The following is a 27,050-nucleotide window of genomic DNA, read 5'->3' as shown; positions in this document are numbered from 1 at the left end:
TTACGAGCTCTTAAATACCCAACAGTTGCAGCTGGGAGCCTTAACTCTCCCCAGTGATCTTTTGTTCTTCCTTTCATCCATCTCTTTTCTTCTCCCTCCTACCCGCCACTCGCACCACGACGCCGCTTCCTTGGTGGTTCGTTAGCCCTAGTTTATTACATATTAGGTTATTATGATTGTAACTATTATTGATTACCGTTGTTATAGGGTCGGGATATTCTTAGCCATGTCAGTTTTGTTGCATGTTTCCTCTGATTCTCGGAGGCTTCCCTGTTACCATGTTTGTTTAACCTTACTCCCACTATGCCCTGTGGCTAGTTTACTTACCTTAATTATTTATGATTTTCTTTATATGGTGTTGTCTCTCTCCCCTCATTAAATTAGTTGTTATTGTTGGGCTTGGAAGGCATTCTCTGGTACATTTTCACCGGGCGCCACAGGTCGACCCAGAAAGGGGATTTTGACGAAGGAAAAATCTATTTCTGGGGAGAGACCTGTGGCGCCCGGTGAAACCCTTCCCCTTTATTTTACACGATCCCACCCTTTCCTTTCCAAGCCGTCATGGCCATTACAGAAGGATGTTGTTCAGATGGCGCTCGCGTCGTGGCGTGGTGGTGTGGCGCTGGTGCTTGGCTAGGGCCTTTGTATCGGCCCATCCCTTTGACGAAGGAATTAACTAAATGGAAGACAACCTGTGAATAGTGGTTTTCACGTGCCTTTGCTTTATACACGACACCCAAAAGGTGCTCGCGCGAGGGTAGTAACCTCAGCATTCCATGCTTTTATCTTTCTCTGGTATAATTGGAAGGTTTTATCAGAAAAGATACATAAGAAGGACTCTTTTCACCGGGCGCCACAGGTCTCTCCCCAGAAATAGATTTTTCCTTCGTCAAAATCCCCTTAATGACATTTCATCCAAAATTCATTGCTTTTGAATTTATCAACTTGATTGGATATTCATTGCCAAGAAGACTGTACATTAATAATTTTTTTAAGGTTTTCATAAATCCAACTTATACCTTTATAACTTTAAGTTTTGATTCAAAGTGGGTGTGTGTATACACATTTTATAGAAAAGAAATGGTAAATCTGTTGTCTTAGTTCTTGAAAAATCCACCTCAGTTGGTATTAAGAAACAATACAATCTCCTAACATTACCTTACATTACCTATTCTTCCCAATTCAATTGGTCCTGAAGGGTGGTAGTGGCAGTGCATTGATTTACGTCCTCGTACTTTACCTCGGTTCCTTCTCTCTTCTTGCCGTCTAACCTTTTCTACCTTTTACTTCATAATGCAACTGCTGAGTTCCCCTCAGTTGCTCTTGGGTGTTAAATGACCTTGTATGCCCAAATTTATAAATCCAACCCGATTCAGTTGGAATTTCATCTCATTAATTATTTATTCCAACGCCAGAATACAAACCTTACGCTCTTTATTAAGGAATATACTGTACTTTGGGCGAACCCCAAACTACCCACAAGACTTTTAGCGAGGTGTAACTGCCCCACCGCTAGTTAGCGGGATTAGGTGGCTGGTAGCAACTACCTTGCTCATACACACACACACGTGCTATATCGACACTTTTTACTTTTGGCTTGGTGAGAGTAGATGTTCATCTCTCTCCGCCCAACTTTTTTTTTCTAACTGGCCTTTGACTAATTTTCTAGTGTTTTTCCTATATATATCTTATATATACAGTACAGTATACTTTTGTTTTTATATATATATAAACATTCATATATTGTTACAGTTGTGAGTTGCTATTTCAAAGACAGAGTAGTCCACATTTTTCCGAGGGCGGAGAAACCTGACTTGTGATCTCTTTTCCCCTTTAACGCCGGACAACTCGTAGACTTGAGGCCTCCCCCGCTTCCCCTTGCAAAGCGGCTCTATCCTCCTCCAAAAGGGAGTCATTCTCAGTGTTGGTGTACCTTTAGCGCCTCTCAGGGGACACCTTTCCCATTTCGAGTTAGGTTTTCTTCAGAGCTGACGACGACACACTCCCTCATTCTGGGATGGCAGCCAGCAGAGGGAGTGCAAAGTCTGAAGCATGTTCCTGTTCCTGTGGAAGTTGCTGTTCCTGCCCCGTCACCACCTTCTTCGCCTGCGCTGCGGCAGTTCTTGATCATCATGCTATCGACAGTGCTCTCCCATTGTACGTGGGTTTGGTTCTCCCAGGAGTAGTCCGCCACATGGGATTAAGAGTGGGTTATGGATTCGTCCATGCCTTTCTCTAACCCCTCGGGGTGTGGCTCTTCAGCATGAAGATGTTACTCGATCCATGCGAGCATTACGTTTCCAGTCTCCGTCAGCATTTTCTTCTAGCTGTCTCGTCTTGTCCAGCTGACTTCTCTCGTGTAGTAGACTTGCCTCGCCTAGTCCTGCTAACAGCTCGTGATTGTCCGTTAGCCCGCAATTGCCCATACGCCCATGATTGCCCGTCAGCCTATTATCACCTGTCAACTTATGATTGCCCGACAGCTCGTGATTGCCCATCAGCTCATGATCGCCCGTCAGCTCGCGCTAGGTTCCTTTTTTTCCCAGCAACTCTTTCCAGTGCCTAACGATTCCTCTACTCATCTGCTCTTCAAGACTAACTATGAGGCAGCACAGACCAGCTCGTGACCAGTCTCCAGCTTGCAACTGAGTTTCCAACATGCCATTGCATGTCAGCTCGTGACAACTAGAATAGTGATCACTATTCAGTGTCACATTGCTGCCCAGCTCGCAACTTTCTCTTCCTAGGTAAAGTTGCCCTCTGCCTTTGATGAACAGCACTTCCCACTTGCGGGTAGAATTGCCAACAGTCAGCGTTGAGTTTTGGAGGCCTTTACTCTTGGGGTGGTAATTACTGACTACATTTGACGGAGAACATCTCTGATGAGGATCGCAGAGCATTACTGGCTACGATCCTCACTGCAAAGAGCACACTGCTCTTCCCAGCAAAACTGTCCTTCTCTTCTTGTCATACACAATAAAGCTAAAGTGCTAGTGCTTCAACGATCACTTTTTGAGTCTTTTAGCGAGTCTCCTCATCTAGATGACACACGCTAGACTAGACTCTATCCAGAGCAAGAGCTAGTGCTAGTTGATCATTGCTAGCTCTCACATCTGCAATAGCACACAGGCGTGCGCTTCTTTGGTGCGTTCACGATGGCGACAGCACACAAAACTTCAACCTACGTTTTTTACAGGTCGCGCTACCAAAGTAGCGCTTACCATAACATGCAGATGGTACTTAACAAGAGCGGTATGTATCAGGAAGAACAGTACATGCCAGGGGAGGGGTACATACAAGAAACATAGCCAGAGATCAGGATGAAAGGTGCTATCTTTATTTCCTTCCTCCTTCGTAGAATTCAAAAGAGGAGGATCATGGTGGAGCGCAAGATCAACGAACAGAGCTGTCATGATGACGTTAGCAGACCGTCTTGCCACAGAAATTCTTGATTCCCATCTCTAGTGTACCAGTTCAACAGAGATAACTCACCACCATGTGCAAGAGTGTCTGCTACCCAAATATATCATCATCATGATCATCATCATCATCATTATTATTACCAGCTAAGCTTCAATCATAGTTGGAAAAGCAGGATGCTACAAGCCCAAGGGCTCCAGCTGGAGAAAATATCCCAGTGAGAAAAGGAAATAAGGAGATAAACTATATATGAGAAGTAATGAATAAATAATATAAAATATCCTAAGATCAATAACAACTTTAGTTGCAAGTTTGAACCTCTGAAGTTTAATTGCTTGATTAAGAAGATTACTCCACAATCTGGTCATAGCTAGAATAAAACTTCTAGAATACTTTAGTGTTGAATCTTATGAGGGAGCAGGTAAGGCTGTTAGAACTTACTCAAGACTTTCTCAATAAGCCAATTTTTTTGTGCAATTGAAGAAGAAAAAGACAATGGGTTTCTCAAAAGTAAATTTGCCGGCAAGAATTGCACTTAAGATTTTAAAGGAGTTGTATATAGTTAAAGAAACATATCAATGCAGAGATCTGGGTGTTGGGGAACCACTGCCTTCAACCTACTTACAACCATAGTTTGAGTTTTGATAAGGTTCAACTTCATGCCCCATAATTTGCACCTTGCACTAAAGTTAGCTAGATTTCTATTAAGGGATTCAGTAACCCCATATGTACATTTAAAGAGATGGAATTAAGGCAAAGAGAGTATCATCTGCATATACAATGAGCTTGTGTTCTAGGCTAAACCACATCGTGTGTATATGGTATGAAAAGTAATGGGTGAAGAATACTGTTCTGAGGAATACCAGATATTACATTCCTATACCTACTATAGTGTCCATCAACAGCAACTCTGCAAACTATTATTTAGAAATTCAATAATGAGGTTAAGAAAAGTCCTGCCTATTCCCAATTGTTTGAGGAGTGTTGAGTAGTCTTGCTAAGGAACTCAAGTTGCAGGGAACATATTTTGAGTTTTCATGTCTCTCTAGTTGACCTGCTAAAGTTTGTTATATTGAAGTCAGCTAGGGCTTCGATTCTTGAGACTGTCCTCTACTACTCTTAGCCTTGGCGAAGCAAGTAGGAGAACAGCATAGCTTTTCCTTTGTCACAAGTCATTTATAAGGATAGATGGTCTCACTCACCTTGGTTTGGGAATTAATTACCAGGACTTGGAACCCAGGTCCTTCTACTTCTGTACAAGAAGAGATCAAGATTCTTCCCACAGCAATGGAAGGAATAAGAAAAGGATCCAAAAACATCTTTTCCTTTTGGCTTTTTGGGAGAATCAGACATACTTTTCCTGTAAGTGAGAACCACCATCTTTGAATTAAGTACAGGGTACATGAAGTCAAACAAATAGGATCTATCTTAGCTCATAGTAAAAACTTGTTAGTGACACAGTTTTTGAAGATAGGCATCTGGTAATGACAGACAATCCTCACTGTCCATTTCCTACATAAGTAAACCCACAAGACCTTTATTATTATTGCAGTTTCTCTGCAGAATGTGTACCAAATCTAGTTCCTTGTTGGGATAAGAAAACATCTCATCCAAATTAGCAAGTGCTGCCTATGTCTAGAATGAGCAGTAAGATTGATGGGCAATTTTACCTTTCCTTTCATCCTTTTCCTCGGGTTGCAGGAGTCTCTCCGTTATTTGCATGAATTTATGCTAGATTCAGGAAAGCTGCTGGATCGAGCAACTTTTCATAAGACACATTTCGTTTAGAAGTATTATCACCATCCTCCTAAATGAGTGTAATGCTTAAAGTTAAAGTGGTAGCGCAGTGGCCTGTCAATTGAGCAGGACTTAACTGCCACCCTCCAGCTAATACTAATCCTATTAAAGGTCTCAAGTTTGTATACAGTAGTTAGGAAAGATATAAATTACTTTGAAAATGTATAATACTCCAATCATGCACAAATAAATCAAATGCAAAACTATTATGACTGGAATAAATAAAAGAACATGTGGCATGTATACACATTTGTTATTTTAACATTTTCAATAATTTGAAATTGTCATCTCCCCGAGATAAGTTTCAAGTAACACAAATACTTATAATATTGACTGATGTTTGAGTTTCTAATTTTATAAGAAAATAACCTAAGCATTGGATAGGGGAAGAAGATAAATGTTGGTAGTGATATCCTTAGAAAATTACCAAACTTGGGAAAACATTCAGATGATCTTTCAATATCAGAGAATAGATGGAGGAAACAATTCAAGATTGTTTGATCAACATTTCTTTGCTCTTGCAGTCGTTATTGGTTTCTAACCCCTCCTATCTACCTTTTACCTCCTTTATGATGCTTATGTGTATTCTGGCCCAATCTAGTGAATGTAGGGATGGTATATAACAGAATCTTTGTTTATTTTCAGGGAGATTCTCCCCGTTGCATGAGCCGTAGCATGAGTAACGTGATGTTACAACCAGGGAGTCAAGGGATTGAAGGTCCTCTTGGGCCACCACCTACAGGTTCTGTTGTCCCCACACAACGAGCAGAGGCATCTAAAGCAATTGTAGGAGGAACTACTATAGGAGAAAACTATGCTTTTTCAGGAGTCCATCACATTTTTGACCAGGTAATACAGATACTAGGGCTGTCAAATTTAATATTTTATTTACTTTTTTAGTTCATGTTCTAGTAGAATAAATTGATGCACTTGATTGATGCTCACTTGTTTTCAAGAATGTTTTATTTAAATAGCTGTAACATATGGGGATTAATCTGTCGGCTGCCTTTACCATTAAATACTTAATTATTTTTTTTAAATTTTAGACAATTTATGAGAGAAAAATATAAAAAATAACAAAGTGATTGGTAGATATTTGTTTAAATGTCATAGGTTATTAAATTTACACTTTCATATGCACAGAATTGAAGCCTTCATAATTAAAGTGGCAAATAAGATGTGTTTAGTAAAATTGACCTTATGTGTGGGTTGGTGTTGTACAGTCGAAGTGTGTAGCTTACATAAGTTGAGTCCTTCGTGCATATACTTGTAAGGCATAGGTTTTTTACCTTATACTCGTTAATAGTAATCCTTATTATCATTATCATCAATTATTTGCTTATTTGATCCTCTTATATTGCAGTATCATATAAATACTGTCTGCTACCTCCGCCAACGAAGTTGGAAGGAGGTTATGTTTTCGCCCCTGTTTGTTTTTGTTTGTGTGTGTGTGTTTGTTTGTGAACAGCAGCAGTTTCCTGGCCATAATTTTCATCGTAGAGTAATGAAACTTGCAGGGATTAACTGTTATGTAGAAATCTGGTAATGATTAAATTTTGGAAGGTCAAGGTCACAATCAAGCAAAATGTCCAATTCACGTACTCGCCAAAAGTTTGGACATCGTTGTCACAGGGACTTCAAACTTGGTTCATATTTGAGTGTATGAAAGTCCATGCCAATCAATACATGGCAAGGTCAATGGTGAAAGTCAAGAAAAAGGTAAAAAATATAAACTTTTTTCACAAACTACCGTAAGAAAATTTTAAGATTTCGAGGATCTGCCATTTAGCAAGAATTGGTTAATATGATTTTGATGTTATTTTTCTATTCAAGAATGAATCATTCGGCCTAAACAATCCAAGAGTTGACTCTATTCTAACATATACATATGTGAGATGAATTTTTACATGTTATTTTGTCAGCACACGGATAGCGTGACGATGGTGAAGTTCGCTCACAATGATCAAGGACTTCTAGCTTGTTCTTCTCTTGACGGAACATTGTCCTTATGCCAAGTGTCAGAAGGTCAGCCAAGAGTTTTGCAGACACTCAAACATCATACTGGTGCAGTCACAGGTTAGAATTTAGCATTATTGACTCTAGTTTATAGTCTTAATTGTGTTCTCTTATATTATAGGATCTCCCTCTGATAGTCACTATGATGGTTTTGGGCATCCATTAGTGCTAAGCATGGGATTTCAGAAAAAGACTTATTAGCAGAGCTAGAGTAAGAGTTTGATGGCTTCATACTTCAAGATAAAATTAGAGGAATAATGTGACAATTTAGATCGTAATCAAAATTGCTACCTTTTGTTTGTAAAAAAGTTGAGAAATTATATAAAGGACTGTGTTCTTTATGAAAAAATCCCCCAAAATATCGCATTATGCATACGTATACAGCAGACATACAATTTACAACATTGTTTAGCTTTTCTGTATGGAAAATCAAGGTAATTTTTTATCACAGCTCAAGTATTGTTGAAACTTACAGTAATTTGTATTCACAATGGGCTGTCTGATAGAGTTGTTATTGAGGTGATGTGAAATGCTTAGTAATACCCTGCTCTATATCAGCCATATAGTCGTGGGTCTTCCAACTCTTCTAGTGCCTTGTGGAGCCCAGTTGAAAGTTTGGTGAACTAATCTCACATAGGGAGTGCGAAGAGCATGCCCGAACCATTTCCATCTACTCCTCACCATGATCTCATCCACATATGGTACTTGAGTAATCTCTCTTATGATTTAATTTCTAATCTTGTCCTGCCATTTAACTTCCAATATCCTTCTGAGGGTTTTGTTCTCAAATCTATTAAATCCCTTAGCAATGGTTTTGTTATCATACCATGACTCGTGTCCATACAGTAAGACCAATCTCACTAAATTGATGTATATTTGGATTTTTATAAGTAATTTCAGGTGATTTGATTTCCAAATTTTACTTATCCTAGCCATTGTCTGATTTGCTTTTTTCAGTCTTTCACCAAACTCTAATAATTCTTGTCTACATGATGGTTATTGATTTATGCCATTCTTATTTTTAAATAGTATAAGGTTGATGCTAATTTCAGTGTTCAATATCTGTTATTTCATAGATTTCTCTGCATTTTTAGGTTTTGATTGGTCCTCAACCAATGACTTGCTCCTATCCAGCGGAGAAGATGGCGTGGTATGTCTATGGAGTTCTTCAACTGGTCAATGTTTACGGACTGTAAATGATCAGGCTGCAGCTAATGTTTTGTCGTGCCTTTTCCACCCTCTCAATTCCAACTGGGCTGTTGTATCCTTTTATATGGCTTTGATATTTAATCTGTATTTTGCATAGATTTGAACATCATGTTTGCATTAGTTTAATGTGTATTGGTGAACAGTAAATGGTACACATATGTTATTGAAATTTTTTCTGTGTATACATCGTACAGAACATGGCACTCAGAAAGTGTTGCATTTATTTATGTATGATATATACTGTAGGTGATGAATAGGGAATTTTAGAACAAGTCACAAGTATTGTCGGATCTGAATGAAAGTTGTTAACCGAGTGGAAGAAGAAAGATTAATTATATAAGGTTCAGAACATCAGAAATTCAGAAAATTTAACAAGACTAGATTAATTATTACTTTACTTACTTCACTTTGATGGCTGCTTTTCCAGTCCCATACAGCAGGAGAACCTTACTCTCTACAGGACCTTCGCTGTCGTTTTACCTTGTTTGTTCAGAGCAGGTCACGTATTGTTCATTTTCTGTTAAATCGTCACTGTTGTATGATTTTTTAAATAAGAAAGTCTTCAGTTTCCTCTTGAAAGCCTTAATGTCTCTAATCATCGAATGTTTTGTGGGAGCTTATTATATAGTCTCGGGCCACATGTTTAAAGGCTCTAGAGCCTAAAGTAGACATATATCTAGGCTCCAACAGTTTGAAGCCATCTGTAACTATTCGCATGTCGACACGATTTGTTGGCTGCGCTTTATGTAGCAATTCTCTTAAGTATTTTGGACGACTGGTTCTTATAACTTGGTGGGTTATTGTACATATTTTAAATTCAGTTCTCGCTTTAATTGGCAGCCATTGTAAATCGATTATTATAGGGGTGATCCTTTCTCTAGGTGGGACACCTTTTATCAGTCTTGCTCCTCTGTTTATTATGTTTTGTAATTTCTTAAGTTGCACTTTTGGTAAATTCTAATAGATAGAGTTGCAGTAGTCAATCCTGGTAATAACACAGTTTATCACAAGTTTCTTTATAGAATTTTCGTCCAGGTAATTTTTTATAAACGCAATATTTCTTAGAAGATAACCAGCAGTTTTTATTACATTATTTATTTGGGCATTTAGAGACAGGTTACAGTCAAGAAATACACCTAGATCTCGAACTTTACTAGATATCGGCACCGAGTCATTATTTATGTTCATTTGAATATCACTCAAGTTTCTCACACTGTTTCTCTTACCCACCACTATGAATTCAGTTTTGTTATCATTTAATTTTAGTTGTTTAAATGTCATCCATTCTCTAACACTATCAAGGATTCGGTTTAGAGTTTCAGTAGTGTCATGTATATCATTTATGGAGAAGAAAAATTGTGTGTCATCTGCAAATAGTTTGAAGTTCATGCCATGCCTTTGTTAGCATTTTCGATAGACCATAAGTATAGATGCAGAATAAGATTGGGCTAAGTACATTCCCCTTGGGTACCCCTCTGTTTAAGGGTTCATGTGATGAATAAGAGTTTCCAATTTGTACACGGTAATTTCTACCAACTAAGTAGTCTTTTAGGTATTCGAAGGCTTGATCTTTAACGCCGATGGACCATAGATCATTTAGTAGCAGTTCATGCACAACTGTATCAAAAGCAGCACTGAGATCGAGCAGTATTAAGATACCACATTTATTTTCATCCATTATTTCTAGTATATCATTTACAACAGAGCAGATGGCTGTCTCCGTAGAGTATAGTTTTCTGTAAGCAGATTGGTTGTCAAGCAAAGCGTTTATTACTTCTAAGTGACTGACTAGTTGTTCAAAAATTACATATTCAAGCACTTTTGAGACAAAGGATAGATTTGAAATAGGTCTATGAACTTAATTCCTGGTAGTCCAGTGCATTTTTCAGAACTGGTGTGACTAAAGCCATTTTCTCAGATTTAGGAAACTTACATTCATCACTGCTTGCATTTGCTATTCTCATTATTATTTAGGCTAGACTAGAAAAGTCTCTCTCTCCAATTACTTCAAATATTGCCATAGGATCGATCGCACAGTTTGTTTTCTTTGCTCTCTTGATAATTCTAGTGATGTCATCTTGTGTTATGTTGTTAAATCGTATTAATTTTGGCTGTGTGCCTGGTATATCATTAATCTGATGTTGAGTATTTACAAATGACCTGGTTATATTTTCAGTTTTGTTTTTAAAGAATACTAGAAAATTATTTGCTAGTTCCTGGTCACTGTATCCATCAGGGAGCTTCTTTTCTTTTACATTTCCCATTATACCATTCAGGAGATGATATAACTTATTTATGTTTGTTGCTGCTTCGAGGATCTTTCTCTTATAGTATTCACATTTTTTCCTTCTTAGTAGGTAGTTATATTGACATGCAGCAGTTTTGTATTCTACCCAAGTACTTTCAGTTTTTAACCTATTCCACTTTCTTTCTTTACACCTTTATTCCCTCTTTTTTACCAAAGTCTCTCCATCAAACCAAGGAGATTGGTCTTTTACAGTTATAGTCTTTTCCATCAGTGGGCACATGGTATCATATTCACTTGTACTCACTTTATTATAAGTGATTTTAAGACAGTTAGCACACTTAGCTCCTAACAGACGTTGGTCATCATGATCACAGGGAATTTTGATAGTGTAAATGATATTGGTAAAATAGATTAGCATCCTCGATCAAACAATTATGATGCTAACAAAGCAGATTGAATTCAGTCGTTGGTTTAACCCAATTTTTTGAAAAATTACTTTTATGAGAGACTAGGCCTGTATCAAAATTCTTATTTCCATTATAACAAAACTACTTTATTCAAGTTTCTGGAGCTGCCATGGATTTTTAGTGTAAAATTAGAATTATAAAGTGTTCATGAAATTTTATGTTTAGATATTTATAAAATTTATTAATGATAATTTGTATTTCACTAAAAGGTTTAGGTAATTGTTAACTTTTGTTTTTTATGAATATTACCAAATAACATATATGTAATGCCTAACTTTTTTTAGCATCAATACCACTAAATAACATGTATGGAATTATTATATGCTGTATTTAATATGATACTGCTGAACATAATTCTAAGGTGTCTGTAGATTCCTTCTTTTTTATAAGTTCTACATGTCTGTAAATTACTCCTTGACCCCAGTAATAGCTTGGTAATAGTCGAGGACTTGTTCAAGTGCTGAATATTTCTACTGGTCACTATCCCAAGGGGGGCACAAGTAAGGTTGGAGGTCAAGTTACTGCCTTAACATTTGATTCATCGGGTAAAACGCTGTGGGCTGGAGATGATAAGGTCAGTACTATTAAGTTTTCTTGAGATGTAATCATACATAAGTGGAAATTTTAGTTTTATATGCAGTTATTGTATACATTAAGAGTGAATTAAAACTGGTAAGAAGCTGAAAATATACTAATCACAAATCAAGAAACATAGTACAGTATGTCATACATTACTGGCAATTCCTGAGCATTGTGAATTCTGCAAAGACTATTCCATGGCTGTAGCTTCTTTTCCTCTTGTAGTCTTTGCTAATTGACTTTAGTAAATGAATATGCACTGCATAAACCAGCTCTATGTTAGGGCAGAATTGGCTCATTTGTCTGTCCATTTATATATATATATATATATATATATATATATATATATATATATATACTATATACTCGTGTAATGTTCGACCCCCCTATTTTGCTTTCAAAATCATGAATTCATCATATACCTCATGTAATGTTCGAGTCTTGATTTTGGCAGTAGGCTAGAGGTCTTTCATCTCCAGCATACCATAATTACCAACAAAGTAAGGGTTATGCCTAAGTGCGACAAACAAATGTATAAAACAAATCGGAACAACACCTAAATACTAACATCTGTTTACAATAACAATTGAGTATTCAGCGTACATTTTCTAGCGAACACTTTAGTTGCAAACAGCCGATTATCATCATCGGCTAATAGCTTTCAAAAACAAGCAAACACTACAAGTAGCAAACAAAATTAGTTCATCGTTTTGAGTAACAAATTACCATAACCGGTAATTGCAGGTAATTACGGTGATTATAATTACCCGTTATGCTAATCATTTTTTTTCCTCACAATATATATGAATAAGAATTTACTCATAACCCATCAAGATGTCTACCAAGAAATATAAAAAATTTACTGCAAAATTCAAGCTTCAAGTTATTGCAGCCGCTGTCCGCTGAAACGACAAATAACGTTCAAGCCGTAAAAAAGTTTGGAGTTACCGAAACTAGCGTTCGAACTTGGAGAAAAAAAATGTGGATTCAATTAAGAAAATTTTTTGCGGTTCATCATTAATATCAATTAATATACCATACCAAGTAAAATAAAATGAGCCTAATTTTTTCATTAACCATATCACGTTATAACATACGCAACCCGACAGTTTGCTAGCTTTATACCTGCTGCGTTATGGTAAAGTCATTACTCGTAGCGGAAAAAAACTATTTATGATGGTTTAGGAAATAAAATCCATGCTAATAATATGCCTGGTGTTGAATGAACATGGTTAGTACTGTATATATAGGCCTAGCCTATGTTTACCTACCGTTAGGTAACCTTATATACGTGTAAGCATAGCCTACGATTACCTACCGGTAGGTAGCATAGCCTAGGGTAATGTTCGCGTAGGCCTAGCTTACGTTTACCTACCGGTAGGCCAGAAATTTTTACTTTTTCAAATATATATCTCGTGTAATGTTCGACCCTTACTTTTTTAACTGAAAAATAGGCCTTAAAAATCGAACATTACACGAGTATATATATATATATATATATATATATATATAAGAAAAGAGCTACAGTATATGTTATGTAGGAGCTGTGACAGGTCTCTAATTGGCAAAGATTAGGGATGCCAGTACAGTGCTGTGCTATACTGTAGAACCTTGCAATACCGGACTTTGCAGAACAAGTCTACTTAAGAAACAATGATTGAAATATTCATTACAATATGGTATATGATCAGGCATACCAATAGCTAATAACTCTCAACTATTGAATTATTCATATGTAATGTGCTTGTATTAATTGGTAAGTACATATTAATGACTGATTTCAAACTCTAAGGCTAATGTACTGGATATGACTATCTATGATATGGATTGAAAATTAATCACCAAAAATAGTTTGTCATCAGAGCAGGAGATTATTGAGATAGAGGATATTTTGGGCCTCTAATTACTTTTTAACTTACCGTATTTCTATGAAGCTGACCTGAGGCTCATCTGGCCTCCTGGAAGCTTGATTGCGTCAATGTCTATCATCAAAAATTAAATTTCTCATTTTCCCTCACTTCCAATTACCTCCACACCCTAATGTACTATTGCCCAATTTATGGAAATAGTTCAGTGGTTATATTACGGTAAGACAGTTTATCATACAGCGTTAGTTAGCTTTATCCTAATCAGGGATGTCATCTTCTGCATTAGGTGTTAAAGTAGGATATTGCTAAAGGATAGAAATCATCATTGTATTTGTGTCATGCATCGGGGACAATTGAGTTACTTGCCCCAAAGATGCCCAAAATGTGAGATTTTGCCAGACACTTATGAAAGAATATGTCAGGCTATTACATAAATGGTTTCATGAGAATGCGTCAACATAAGATGATAGTAGAGTGCAGATAAATCTATTAGATTTAGGGAATGATGGGGATGTGGTTGCTCTATTGCTCAAGCTGGTATGGATTTATGGAAGATGTGGCTGCTCACGTGCTCAGGCTAGTACGGATTTATGAAGGTCTTATTGATGTTCTTAATTTGTAATTTTCTTTATTTATGGAAAAGTTTGCTTGCTATGTTCATGCAATCTGAGAAAGCTAACTCTCCTTGCAGTTATTGTTCATAACCTTTCTTGCTCATTTTTGTCGAGAAGATCTCGCTTTAATGATACTATAATAGCTATGTGGCTCGTAAGCAAGTACTGTATGTAAATAATATTTGTACCGTAACTGGAATACAAACCACGCTATTTATTAGGGGTATTACTTTCGGCAGAGCTGAAATGACTAAACATTAAAATTTAGCGAGGGTTAACTACCCACACACTATTTAGCGGGGGGGGGGGGTATGGGGGGTAGCTTCCTACCACTCCCGCTCACACACCTGTGATTTAGCTCACTTTACTTTTGGCTCGGATGGAGAGTGGTTGTTTCCGCTCTTACTCCTCACCTATTCTGGACTGCCATTAATTTTTTTCTTTTAACGTGCTTTTTCTTATGTAGATATATATATGAAAACATTCTTAGTGTTTATGTATATAAATATGTATAGAAATGTTGTAAGTTTCCTTTTCAGTGTTTGTGCTGTGCGTGTGACACATATACGACAGGTTCTTATGACACTTGCGCGTGGGGAACGACCTCTCCCCCCCTAGTCCATCGGTCTTCCCGTCGGCATATAACCGTTGACTCGGCCGCCGCAGGGGAATCGTCATCGTCTGGACCCTCCTCATTCAACTGTTGTCTTCACCTTTTCCCTTTTCCTACGGGAAACATGAATTACTGAGCGAAGGGAGTGTGGCCTCTCGGAGATTGACGAGGTCTTTCTCTTCTCAAGGTCGTTCACCTTTCAACAACAGTGTACTAACGGGGGGGGGGGGGGAAGCACCTTTCCCGTTTGCAATTATTTTACCGTTCGCAGGTTAGGTTGCGCTTCCGATTGTTTTTCTCAATTATTTTAGTGAAATTATAATTGTTTGTAATTTTAACTTTTCAGCTTCTTCTCCGTGGGGAACACTTCCCTTCGGAGGATCAGTGGTTCTCACTATTAGTGAATATTCTTAGCTGATTTAAATAATTGTAATTCTTGTTTTTATTACAGTTACTCCGCTCCCCCTTCTCCCGTGGATGTCGACTGGGTAAGGGAGAGCGCAATACTTATTTTATGTTGTTGCCTCGGTGGTCCTCTTTGGAGTTCCTCCCTAGGGAATTTTCTGTTACAAAATTACTTTATTTTCCTCAGTTAGCTATACAGTTTTCTTCGTTCGACTAAGAGTGCCGACGAAGCAGAGCTGTTCTGTTCATGCCTGGGGAATCTGCTGTCACTGCTATCCCTCAGAGGACGTCATCATGGGCGTCATCCCTTTTCTTAGAAATACGCCTGTGACAACATAATCAGCACTTCAGATCATCTTAGAACGCTACCAGGAGGTTTTCCTCCAAGGGTTGGACAACTTTCCCTTGCGAGGGAAATTTTCCTCGCCAGGTGTGAGGTTGTTTCTCCCTTCTGAGTGAGAATTTCCCACATCTTAATCACTTCATTAACTCCGACTGCTGTTGCTGCCCTCGCCTAGACTACTCTCCCCCCTTGCTGAGTCTCTCTTCCTTCAGGGGTGGAGCATAGTTTTAGGCAAGTCTCCTGCAAAGTGATCACCTCTCTCGTTCGCGAGAGGGGCCACTCATACAGACTCCTCTTCGGAGGATCGCTATTGCTGGAGGTCAGCTTGCTGATCCACCGGCCCTCATGGGCGTCATCCCTTCTCTCAGAAGTACGCCCGTAGCAACACCTGATCAGCACTTCATCTTTGAGGAAAGGTTGTTTCCCCCTTCCGAAGGAGAACTGCCTGCATCTTAATCACTTCACAGACTCGACTGCTGTTGCTGTCTTCGCCTAGACTACACTCCCCCTTGCTGGTTTCTGTTCCTTCGGGGGTGGAGCATAGTCTTAGGCAAGTCTCTCCTGCGAAGTGATCACCTCTCTTGTTCATGAGAGGGGCCACTCATAGAGACTCCTCTTCGGAGGAGCGCTACTGGTGAAGGTCAGCTTGCTGGTCCACCGGCCTTCATGGGCGTCATTAGTTCCACCTGCACTCTCAGATCCATTAGTTCCACCTGCGCTCTCAGATCCAGCACCCTCCTGCTCGCTTGCGCTCTCAGATCCAGCACTCGCCAATGCGCCAACTCTTCACAAAGAGCCAGCACTCTTCTGCGTTCTCCTGCCCTTTCAGACCAGCGCTCTCCTGCGCCGTAGCGGTCTCAGATCTAATGTGCCAGCTCTTGCCAAAGAGCCAGTGCTCGTAAATCCAATGCTCGCCAATGCGCCAGCTCTTGCTAAAAAGCCAGTGCTCACCTGCGCACCAGCGCTTGCTTGCTCTCCAGCGCTCTTCTGCGCATTCACCGGAAACTGCGCTTCAGCAGACTCTGAGCAACAGCGTCATCCTGTGTGCCATTGCTCCAGTACTCCCCTGCACACTCGCGCAATAGGCAAAAAGAATAGAGCTTTTCGGACAGGTCACCATTGCCCCATTCCTCTCCCCGCAATTGCATAACATTGCCGTTGGGAAAAGAGGAAAGAGGCTTTATAGAAGGATTCAAGATCCCGAAGATTCCATCTTTCATGGGGAATCAAAACGGGGAATCCTTGGTCCCTGTCTTATTTTTCTTGACAGTACCACCGTCAGCAAACAAGAAAGCATCAACAGACTGATCGCTAGATCACTGTTTGCTGATGACTAGTTCACTGTTTGCTGATCGCTAGCTCGCTGATCCAGATCGCCAATGGCTAGCTCAGCTCTGATCATTGACCTCTAGTCCCTTCAATGACTAAGGATCTCCGATTGCTAGCGTGCCGATCACTGATTGCTAGTCAATAACCAGTCATCAGCTTGCTGATCACTAGATCACCGATGGGCAGCTCATCTTTCTTTGATCACTGAATTCAGCTCGCTGATCTCTGACCAGCCCATCGTCAGCTTGCTGGTCTCTGACCAACCAGGTGGGACCATAGTCACCTTGCCGAGCTCTAGCTCACCGATCACAGGTCCGCGATCGATCGCTGATCATCAGTGGATTACCATCACCAACTTACTATCATTAAACCATTCTGGTGTCTCTCAGGGCTCTCCAAGCAGATTACCAACTCATTATTGCCAACCTACCTTGGCTGACTGACCAGACAGCCTTCATCTGCCTGTCAGTTACCATCTTCGGCTCACAGACCGCCGATTCACCGATCATCGACATTTCGCCAGCAGTTCGTGACTCGGACTTACTAGTCAACCTCTGTCCATAGTTCCCTAGATCAGAAGGTATGCAACACACTTGTTGCTACTGGCCGTTCGCCATCACACCAGTCCACTAAAGTGATCGGCAAACGATCGACAACCCTCATCAGTGGCTTGTCGACAGGGGACTACTTGCAAGCACTCTCCAACTGCTCAGTAACCACGGTACCCAACCGTTAAGTGTTGATTAACATTTGCCAGACTGATTCTACTCTAAGAAATAGCATCAATCCCATCAGGGCGCATGGTAGGGTTAAGCGTTGCCTTCCTTCCATCAGTTAAAGGAATTCTCTCTCAGGGAAGAATCCTTACACAGTTTATTGCGTCCGATCCTTTACGCCATGAGTTAAGACCCCAGTGTCAACAATCTCCCATGCGAAAGGATCTGCAAGGAGCTGTCCCTTTGGGTCGATGTTCACACCATGTTAGAGTTCGGACAAGGGCTAAGACCTCAGGTCTTCATTTGCATACTGGACCTAAAGGACACATACGTCCAGACCCAAACCATCTATCTCGGAGGGATTGAAGATTCAGTCTAGACAAAAAAGAAACACCAGTTTAGGGCAATGTGTTTCGGTCTTTCCACTACACCCATCCTGGTCTCACAGGATCGGCTTCTGTCTCCTCTGTTTCTGGATGACTGACTGACCTTAGCAGACTCAGTGGCAACCTTGCATTAGCACCGGAAGTTTTGAAGTTTTTTTTTTTTTTTTTTTTTTACCAAGATTGAGTGATCAAGGTAAACTTGTGGAAGTCTTCCCTACTTCCCTCTCAGAAGACTGGTGTATCTGGGAATGATTCTAGACACCAATCTCCACAAAACTTTCTCAAAACAAGAAGAACTCCCAGCTCAGAGTGACTTGAGTCCGATTGGAATCAGGCCCTCGATCCCCCAAACATTCTGACCCTCATGGGACCAGAAGTTTAGATGAACCTCAAGGGATGGGTGTCAGTCAAGAGTCTACGGAATGGTATAACCTTCTCAGCCTTCCCCACACCTCGGACTTGATGCTGTGCGTAGAACACATCAAAAGATGAGAAGAGGGACCATAGTGCTGCACCACACGACTTTAGCCCTCTAGACAGAGTCCAAAAGTACCTTCACTTAAATCTCTTTAAGAGATGAAAGACAACTTTCCGGTCCTTCAGCAGCCTCATCGGTTCCTAACGGACCACTCAGTGATGTGATGGGCGTCAACACCACACACCACATAGAGGCTCACAGCGACAAGCAAGAAGGAACTTGCTCCCAGCCTCTTCCCATCTAACAGTACAAACACTAAGATGGGTCAAAGTCCGTTCGGTGCCACTATCAGCCCGCCTCATTCCAGACTAGAGGAATGTGCTCGCCGACAATCTGTGCACAGCATCTCAGATAAGGTATACTGAATGGTCTTTGGATCACCTTGGAGTCGACAAAGTCCCGACTTTATGGGGTCCTCCAACTAGGGATCGTTTCGCAACACCCCTGAACCTCAGGCTGCTGTTGCTCCCCAGCCCTAGACCCCAAGGCTTTCTGGCAAGAAACAGGCCAACGGGGGGTACGACAATGATGCTTACGTCTCGTCCCTGTTTTGTCTGGAGAAGGGCACTCAGGAAGGCTAGAACATTGGTCAGCCTCTCAAAGACTCTCATAGCTCCACTATGGCATTATGCAGAATGGTTTCCAAACCTTCTGCAGCTCCTGATAGAGTCTCCAAGAGAACCCTCTTCCACATCACGGACAACCACACTTCAACACCTACCACAAGCTGTAGCTTTGCTAGGATTGAAACCCTGGAGACCACCTAGTACCTCCTCTCTCACAGAGGCTTTTCGCAATAAGTTGCGAAAAGGTTGTCTAGATATCTGATGAGTTCCTCTGTATCAGTCTACCAGGCAGTATAACGATTAAATATATTAGATTCAATACATCATGCTGGTATAAGATTCTCCACAGGAGCATTTAGAACCTCACCTATCCCAAGTCTCCTTGTTGATGCTGGAGAGTTACCTCTAGACCATTACCGCATGTCTTCCATTATTCGGTATTGGTTTAGGTTACAAAGACTCTACAACTCTTTAGCTTTTCAGACTGCAAGCCTTGTAAGGAACTCAACATACTTTGAGTCGCACCCAAAATCTCCTCAACCTTATGACTTTCGAGTAAAACAATTATTAAACAGTCTTGATAAAATTAGAGATAAGGTACTTCCATGTAAGATACCATCAACCCCATCCATGTAAATTACCAGAGATATCTTTCTGTAAATATTTTATTGGTGTTAAAAAAAACATGACTGAATTAGAAGCTAGGTCTCTTTTTATGGAACATGTTGAACATGGGAATCAACTTTTATATATACCGATGGCTCCAAATCTGATACTGGTGTGGGATTTGGAGTATAAAGTAGTTTTTTTAACTGTAGAGGGGCACTTCCTCCAATATCTTCTATATTTATTACTGAATTATATGGCATACTAACCACTATTGTTAAAAGAGGGCAATTTTACCATTTATAGTGATTCAAGAAGTGTTCTTCAAGCTTTAGAAGGTTTTAATTCTAGTAACCATTTAGTTTTAAAGATTTTAGAGTGGCTTTTAATTATTGACCTAAAAGGTATAACAGTTCGATTTTGCTGGGTTCCGGCACACGTAGGTGTGTCTGGAAATGAAGAGACAGATTCACTGGCATAGAGTGCTGCAGCCGAGTTGGTACCAAGAAGGTCTCCCATTCTTTGTGATTATTTTATTACCAGTAATTCAGAATTCTATTTATAACAATTGGCAACAGCATTGGGATAGTTTAAGCAAACGTAAGATGAGAGAAATTGTGATTGGTATATCCCCTTGGAGGTACTGTATAATGGGATGCCCCGAAAATGGGAGACTAATCTTTGTCGTCTCCGCATTGGTCACACCCGGAGGACATACGAGTTTCTGCTGGCTGACCAACACCAACCATATTGCGACGACTGTTTGATACCCTTGACAGTGAGGCATTTGTTGACTGAATGCCCCACTTATAGCTATGAAAGCAATAGATATCTGTCTGAGGCTCGTGGTGAAGATGGCAGGTTCATCCTTGCCAAGATCCTTGGACTTGATGTGTCGTACAATGCCAGTGGCATTTTTAAATTCATATCAGAAGTAGGTCTTCTTAATGCTATTTAACTTTTATAGCATATTAACTTCTAGGGGAATTTTTAGATTTATATCCGAAGCAGGTCTTCTTGATGCTATTTAACTTTTATATCATATTTACGTCTCTGGTTTTTATTGAATATTCTTTTAATCTTTACTTATAATAAACGATATCGGCATCAATGAGCTTCGATGTCAGGATGCCAGAGAACTTCAAATCAAATCAAATTAAAATCAAGTATATGCAAGAGGAAAATATCCCCCTTTTCAGTTTCAACAGGTAAAGACAATCACTCAACCTTGAGCCTTCACCTTCAAACTGAAAGGAAGGGACATCCTCTCATCGCTAGACTTTTCCTAACTCAGACGGACTTACAACTTGCCTTTCCCCAGTTGGAATTGAGACCTTCCTCTCGGAACATAATTCAAATTCTCCGGTCTCTAAAGAGACCTCCTTATATTCCTCTTCACCAGGCAACAAGTTTTCACCTGGTTTAAGAAGACAATGTTCCTACACACTGACAGCAGCCATACAAGTCTAGGAACTTCATGGTCTCACTTTCGACACTGTCCATTAATGAGAAGGGCGAAAAGCAACGTTCAGATTCGTCCCCGAGAATGTCGCCAGACACAGTCTCCAGAGGTGATGGATCCTACACAAGTCTCCACTCGGTAACGGACGATCCAGATCGTCTGTTACTATACCCAGGGTAAGGTATGAGACTCTACCTAAGAGAACGGCAACAGCCCACCCGGGTCCCTTCTCTTGTCATCAGCCCTGGGGGAGACTAAAGGAGGATCACCAAAACATCACCCCTGCTGGATTCACAGTCACTAATTATGCCCTGAATCCAGAACATGATGACTCATGATGTCAGGGGCATAGCTATGCCCCTGGCCCTTCTAAGCAGATTACTATGTGACGCAGGTTTTACAAGAAAGGGTGTGAATGCGCCAGGTGACTCACAACCTTTCTCCTGCAAAACATGACCCACAGGAACTCGATACGATCTCTATCGGTCCTCGTGTGCCTGCACTCTTCGTCAGCACAGGAAGGACCAAGAGGAGGGTCACCAAGAACACCATATCAGCATGGATTCACAAGGTCATAGACCAAGTACTGAATCCAGACCCCCCTCCTTCACATCGCCCCAGAGCTCTTGATGCCAGGGACATAGCTACATCCCTGGCATTCAAGAGAAACTTCTCAGTGACGCAGGTTCTTCAAGCTGGGGTGTGGAAACGTCCAACTACGTTAACATCCCACTACCTGCAAGACGTGACCCACAGGAGACTCGATGCGTTTTCTATCGGTCCTGTGGTGGCTGCACAACAGCTGGTTGTATACCTCAAAATCCATTATTGGACAAGTAGCAGAAGGTTGAGGTCATTGTTACCCGGTTTTAGTCTGTGTGAATGAAAAGGTTTGACAGGCTCTTATTCTTTTCTTTATCCTCCTCTCTCTTGGAGAAAGCAGCATCCTGTGTTCTCTGCACAAGCTGACCTCAAACCACTGCAGGTAAACCATGCTCCCTTGTGTACCTAGTATTAAAACTAATACTGTTGCGTCCCCATATCCTAGGGAGGTGGTATTGGGAATGTCTTGGTTACAACAGTTTTCTCTTCCAAAGACTAAGGAATAACTTTACCTGGACAGTCACACTTCTATATATCTCAACACACAGCTTGCGTAGGCCGCGGACCTTACGTAGCAAGGTTTTAGCAAGTTGCAGGGAGTCCTTATTGTTTAGGACTGACATACTCAGATAAGGATCCCCCGGGTAAAGCCAAAAGCCAGATTGGCAGGGACGTCCACCCTTCCTAATGGGTGAGTCACCCCTAATAAATAGTGTGGTTTGTATTCCAGTTATGGAACAAATGACAAATTCGTAGATAATTTGTATTTTTCCTAACGATACAAACCTTAGCTATTTATACAAACTTGCCCACCAGCCCTATCCCCCTTGAAGTCTTACCTCCAAGCAAAGTGAGCTACAGTGAACCCTCGCTACTTCGCGGTTCGACCATCGCGGATTCACCACTTCGCGGGTTTTTTTAAATAACCCATATATATATATACATATCGCGGATTTTCCGGAAATTTCGAAAATACCGCGAAATCTGAAGACCCCCAAATACGATATTTCGTTACCTGTAATTCCATTAATACTGTAATTAGTAATATCTGCTCTTACTGATTGTTCATTGCATTACATATGATATATAATTCAGCACAGAAAGAAATAAAACACGAAAAGAGAATGTGATCATACGATAAAACAGTACTGTATACAGTACGTAGTAAAATTAAATCGAACATGAAACGCAAATCAGATGCAGTCATACCATATTAGAATGGTGTAAGGCTGCTGATGGCTACTACTGTACTACAAATGTAATGGATGTGCATCTTTTCCATGATTCTTTTGTATGTATACGTAAGTAGTACTGCATCCAATAATATTCTTTGTTGCAAAAATCACATTTCGAATAAGCGTACGAGAGAGAGAGAGAGAGAGAGAGAGAGAGAGAGAGAGAGAGAGAGAGAGAGAGAGAGAGAGAGAGAGACACACACATCCTAAAAAAGAATAAAATAGCATACGTAAAGCTATTATTATTATTGTTGTTGTTGTTAATAAAATTATTATTGTTATTATTATCATTATTATTATTATTACTGTATTATTATCGTACGATAATTCAGTACTGTATACAGTACGTAGTAAAATTAAATCGAACATGAAACGCAAATCAGATGCAGTCATACAATATTAGAATGGTGTAAGGCTGCTGATGGCTACTACTGTACTACAAATGTAATGGATGTGCTTCTTTTCCATGAATCTTTTGTATGTATACGTACGTAGTACTGCATCCAATAATATTCTTTGTTGCAAAAATCACATTTCGAATAAGCGTACGAGAGAGAGAGAGAGAGAGAGAGAGAGAGAGAGAGAGAGAGAGAGAGAGAGAGAGAGAGAGAGAGAGAGAGATATGGAGAGAGAGAGAGACACACATCCTACAAAAGAATAAAATAGCATACGTAAAGCTATTATTATTGTTATTATTATTATTATTGTTGTTGTTGTTAATAAAATTATGATTGTTATTATTATTATCATTATTATTATTATTATTACAGTACTGTATTATTATCATTATTTATTATTATTATTAATACTGTACGTACGGTATGCGCGGGGTATCTTGTACTTTGAGTTGGTAACCTACGCATCATATACTGTAAGACGGGTTGTGATTGGTTCAAGCGCTGATAGATGACGAATCAGAACTCAAGTTTTGTTATCTAGCCTGTGATTGGTGTTTTGCCCGCATCTCCAGCTTCCAGCATCTAGGTTCTCGCGGGCCCGGGTCGTCCACTTTCTCTTACGGTGTATCGCTGAGTAGACGTTCTTAAGTTTGTGAAGTTTAATCTGTGCTGTGTGCGACCTTTTTAAGTTGAACTTTTTGTCAAATCCTACTGTACAATGCCTCCCAAGCGTTCTGCTTCTACTAAGGCTGGTAGTGAGCCTAAACGCCACCGAAGGATGATGACGATTGCTGAGAAGGTTACGCTTCTCGATATGTTAAAAGACGGTAGAAGTTACACGGCCGCGGAGCGCCATTTTGGAATCAACGAATCTACTGTTCGCTATATCAAGAAGGACGAGGCGAACATTAGAAAGACGGCTGCAATGACCTTTAGCAGATCAGCGAAGCAAGTCGTTACAACGCGTAATAAAACGATCGTACGCATGGAAGGTGCTTTAGCTGTGTGGATTGCCGACTGCCTGAAGAAGAACATAGCCTTGGATACGAACACCATCCGAACAAAGGCTTTGAGCTTGTATGAGAATTTTGCTGCAAAGGAACCTCAAGACGACGACGGCAACCATGCTGAAGAAGATGATGATGCAGATGATCCTCAACCAGGGACATCCACTGATTCCCAGCCTCAGAAACAACGTTTTTCCGCCAGCAAAGGATGGTTCGCGAAGTTTCAGAAACGCTTCGCCCTGAAAAGCATTTCCCTGCATGGCGAGGCTGCTTCGGCTGACACTGCCGCTGCTGAAACTTACGCGAACCAGACATTCAAGAATATTATCGCCGAAGGTGGATACAAGCCGGAACAAGTGTTTAATATGGATGAGACCGGCTTGTTTTGGAAGAGAATGCCGTCGCGAACTTTCCTGTTCAAAGAGGAAGCCAAAGCCTCTGGCTTTAAAGCATTCAAGGATCGCGTTACCCTCGTGATGTGTGGCAATGCTGCTGGATTTTTTCTAAAGCCGGGGCTTATTTATAAGTCGAAAAATCCTCGCGCTTTGAAAAATAGAAATAAGAATCTCCTTCCCGTGTACTGGATGCATAATCAAAAAGCATGGATTACGAAGATGCTGACCTCCAACTGGTTCCATCAGTGTTTTATCCCGCAAGTCAGCAAATATCTCTTAGAGAAGGGCTTACCATTCAAGATCCTTCTCCTTATGGATAACGCTGGTGGACACGCAACTGACCTGTCGCATGAGGGCATTCAGGTTGAGTTCCTGCCACCCAACACCACGTCATTAATTCAACCGATGGACCAGGGGGTTATCAGGGCGTTCAAGGCCCTCTACACGAAGAATACCTTGGCGGACCTTGTTGCGTGTGTGGATGCTGCCCAAGATGATGAGGATGAAGATTTTAACTTGAAGGCGTACTGGCGGCAGTACACCATAGCCACGTGCCTGCAGAATATTCAGAAGGCACTGCAAGAGATGAAACCTGCAACCGTGAATGCGAGCTGGAAGAAGTTGTGGCCCCAGATTGTTTACGACGACGAGGGATTTACACCTGCTGAAATCCAACACTCTGCAATACGCAAATCTGTACAGTTGGCTGCCATAATTGGATGTGACGGGTTTGGCGACATGACAACTGAAGACGTCGACGAGTTGTTGGACTGCCATTCCCAGCCCCTAACTGACGCAGACCTCGGAGACCTGACGAAATCGGCAAGCGAAGAAGAGAGTGAAACCCAGGAAGAGACCCAAGAAAATGTCGAAGAAACGGGCTTAACATTAGAACGGCTTGCCAAGGCCTGCAACCATGCGAAGGAGTTGAAAGAAATGTTGCAAGAGTGGGACGAGGATATGGTTCGGTCGATGCAATTCTGCAACAAGGTTGATGACATAATGACTCCCTACAAGATGCTCTTAGATCGAAAAAAGAAGCAGCGGCAACAACTTCCGATCACAATGTTCTTCCAGCCTCGCAAAAAAGAGCCAGTTCCTCCTGCTAGTACGCCTTTGGAAGAAATTGAAGAAGTTTCCCAGGAAGAAGTTGAAGAGGTGTCCCAGGAAAAGACACCTCCGTCTGAAGAGACGTAAAATACTACCTGGCTGCACAGTAGAACACATCATCAGCTTCATCATCATCATTTCTACTGTGCAGCAAATTCATCGCCATCATCATTCAAGTGTTTCTTGAACTTCTTTCGTGGTGAGTACAGTAACAATCTTTATTTTTTACTTTAATATTCTCACATTCTAATATTTGTGCCTGTTTTATAGTTTAGTACTGTATGCATTAAGTTAAAGGGAAGGTTTTAAAAGTCTACATGTTGTAACCTATCATATTTTTTTTGTTTAAAATTTACATTTGTACATACGTAAAACAATCTCTCTCTCTCTCTCTCTCTCTCTCTCTCTCTCTCTCTCTCTCTCTCTCTCTCTCTCTCTCTCTCTCTCTCTCTCTCTCTCTCTCTCTCTCTCTCGTAAATTTTTTTCCTGCTTTGCTACGTACAGTATGTACTGTATGATTTTATATACTGTAGATACGGTAAATTATATTTGTACTAATAACATATTTTGTAAATGCTTTTACTGTAAATATCATTATTTATCACTTTCATCTTGCGCGTTGAATGCCTTCTTTGTTCTTAGCGTGGTTGTTTACTGAGCGTACAGTACTTCATGACGCCGTCGTTTCAGGCGGCGTCATAAAGAAAAACATTCCATTTGGAAGTCCTAAGAAAAATTAAGTACGTAAAACATTGGTAATAAAAAAATCAACATACTGTATAATCAATATAATCGATGCAAAAACTAACCTATACATATATGTGTACACTAAATGAGTTTGTTTCTTCATTATGATCAGAGATGAACGTAAACAAAACATTGGTTGCCATTTTTTATCGTGCTTTTTAGGTGTTTAGGAAACGCATGATATAAAATCGCCTTTAATATTTGTGCCTGTTTTAGTTTAGGGTGCTGTAGTACATGCATTAAGTGTTCTGTACATTAAAGGGTGGTTTGTTAACAGTACTACGTACAAGGGAAGGTTTTAAAAGTCCGAATATACATGTTAAATAAATAGGTAAATATGATGTCACTACTTCGCTGATTTTCACCTATCGTGGCCGGGTCTGGAACCTATCTACCGCAATAAACGAGGGTTCACTAATCACAGGTGTGTGAG

At 40.3% G+C, this 27,050-nt stretch overlaps 1 protein-coding gene across 1 annotated transcript in view; it reads left to right on the top strand.

Annotated features, from left to right (window-relative positions):
• The window catches only part of LOC137623331 (WD repeat-containing protein 13-like), a 108,871-nt gene that overhangs the window by 34,302 nt on the left and 47,519 nt on the right, over positions 1-27,050 (top strand). Inside the window, exons 6-9 of the mRNA XM_068354134.1 lie at positions 5,863-6,066; positions 7,140-7,293; positions 8,328-8,494; positions 11,588-11,731. Of these exons, the coding sequence (XP_068210235.1) occupies positions 5,863-6,066; positions 7,140-7,293; positions 8,328-8,494; positions 11,588-11,731 (669 nt within the window). The remainder of the gene's footprint in view (positions 1-5,862; positions 6,067-7,139; positions 7,294-8,327; positions 8,495-11,587; positions 11,732-27,050) is intronic.

The sequence above is a fragment of the Palaemon carinicauda genome, chromosome 30 (assembly GCF_036898095.1).
Source record: "Palaemon carinicauda isolate YSFRI2023 chromosome 30, ASM3689809v2, whole genome shotgun sequence".
In the NCBI taxonomy this organism is placed as follows: Eukaryota; Metazoa; Arthropoda; class Malacostraca; order Decapoda; family Palaemonidae; genus Palaemon; species Palaemon carinicauda.
The sequence above is the reverse complement of the archived record's forward strand: the minus strand, read 5'-3'. Positions and strand labels throughout refer to the sequence as shown.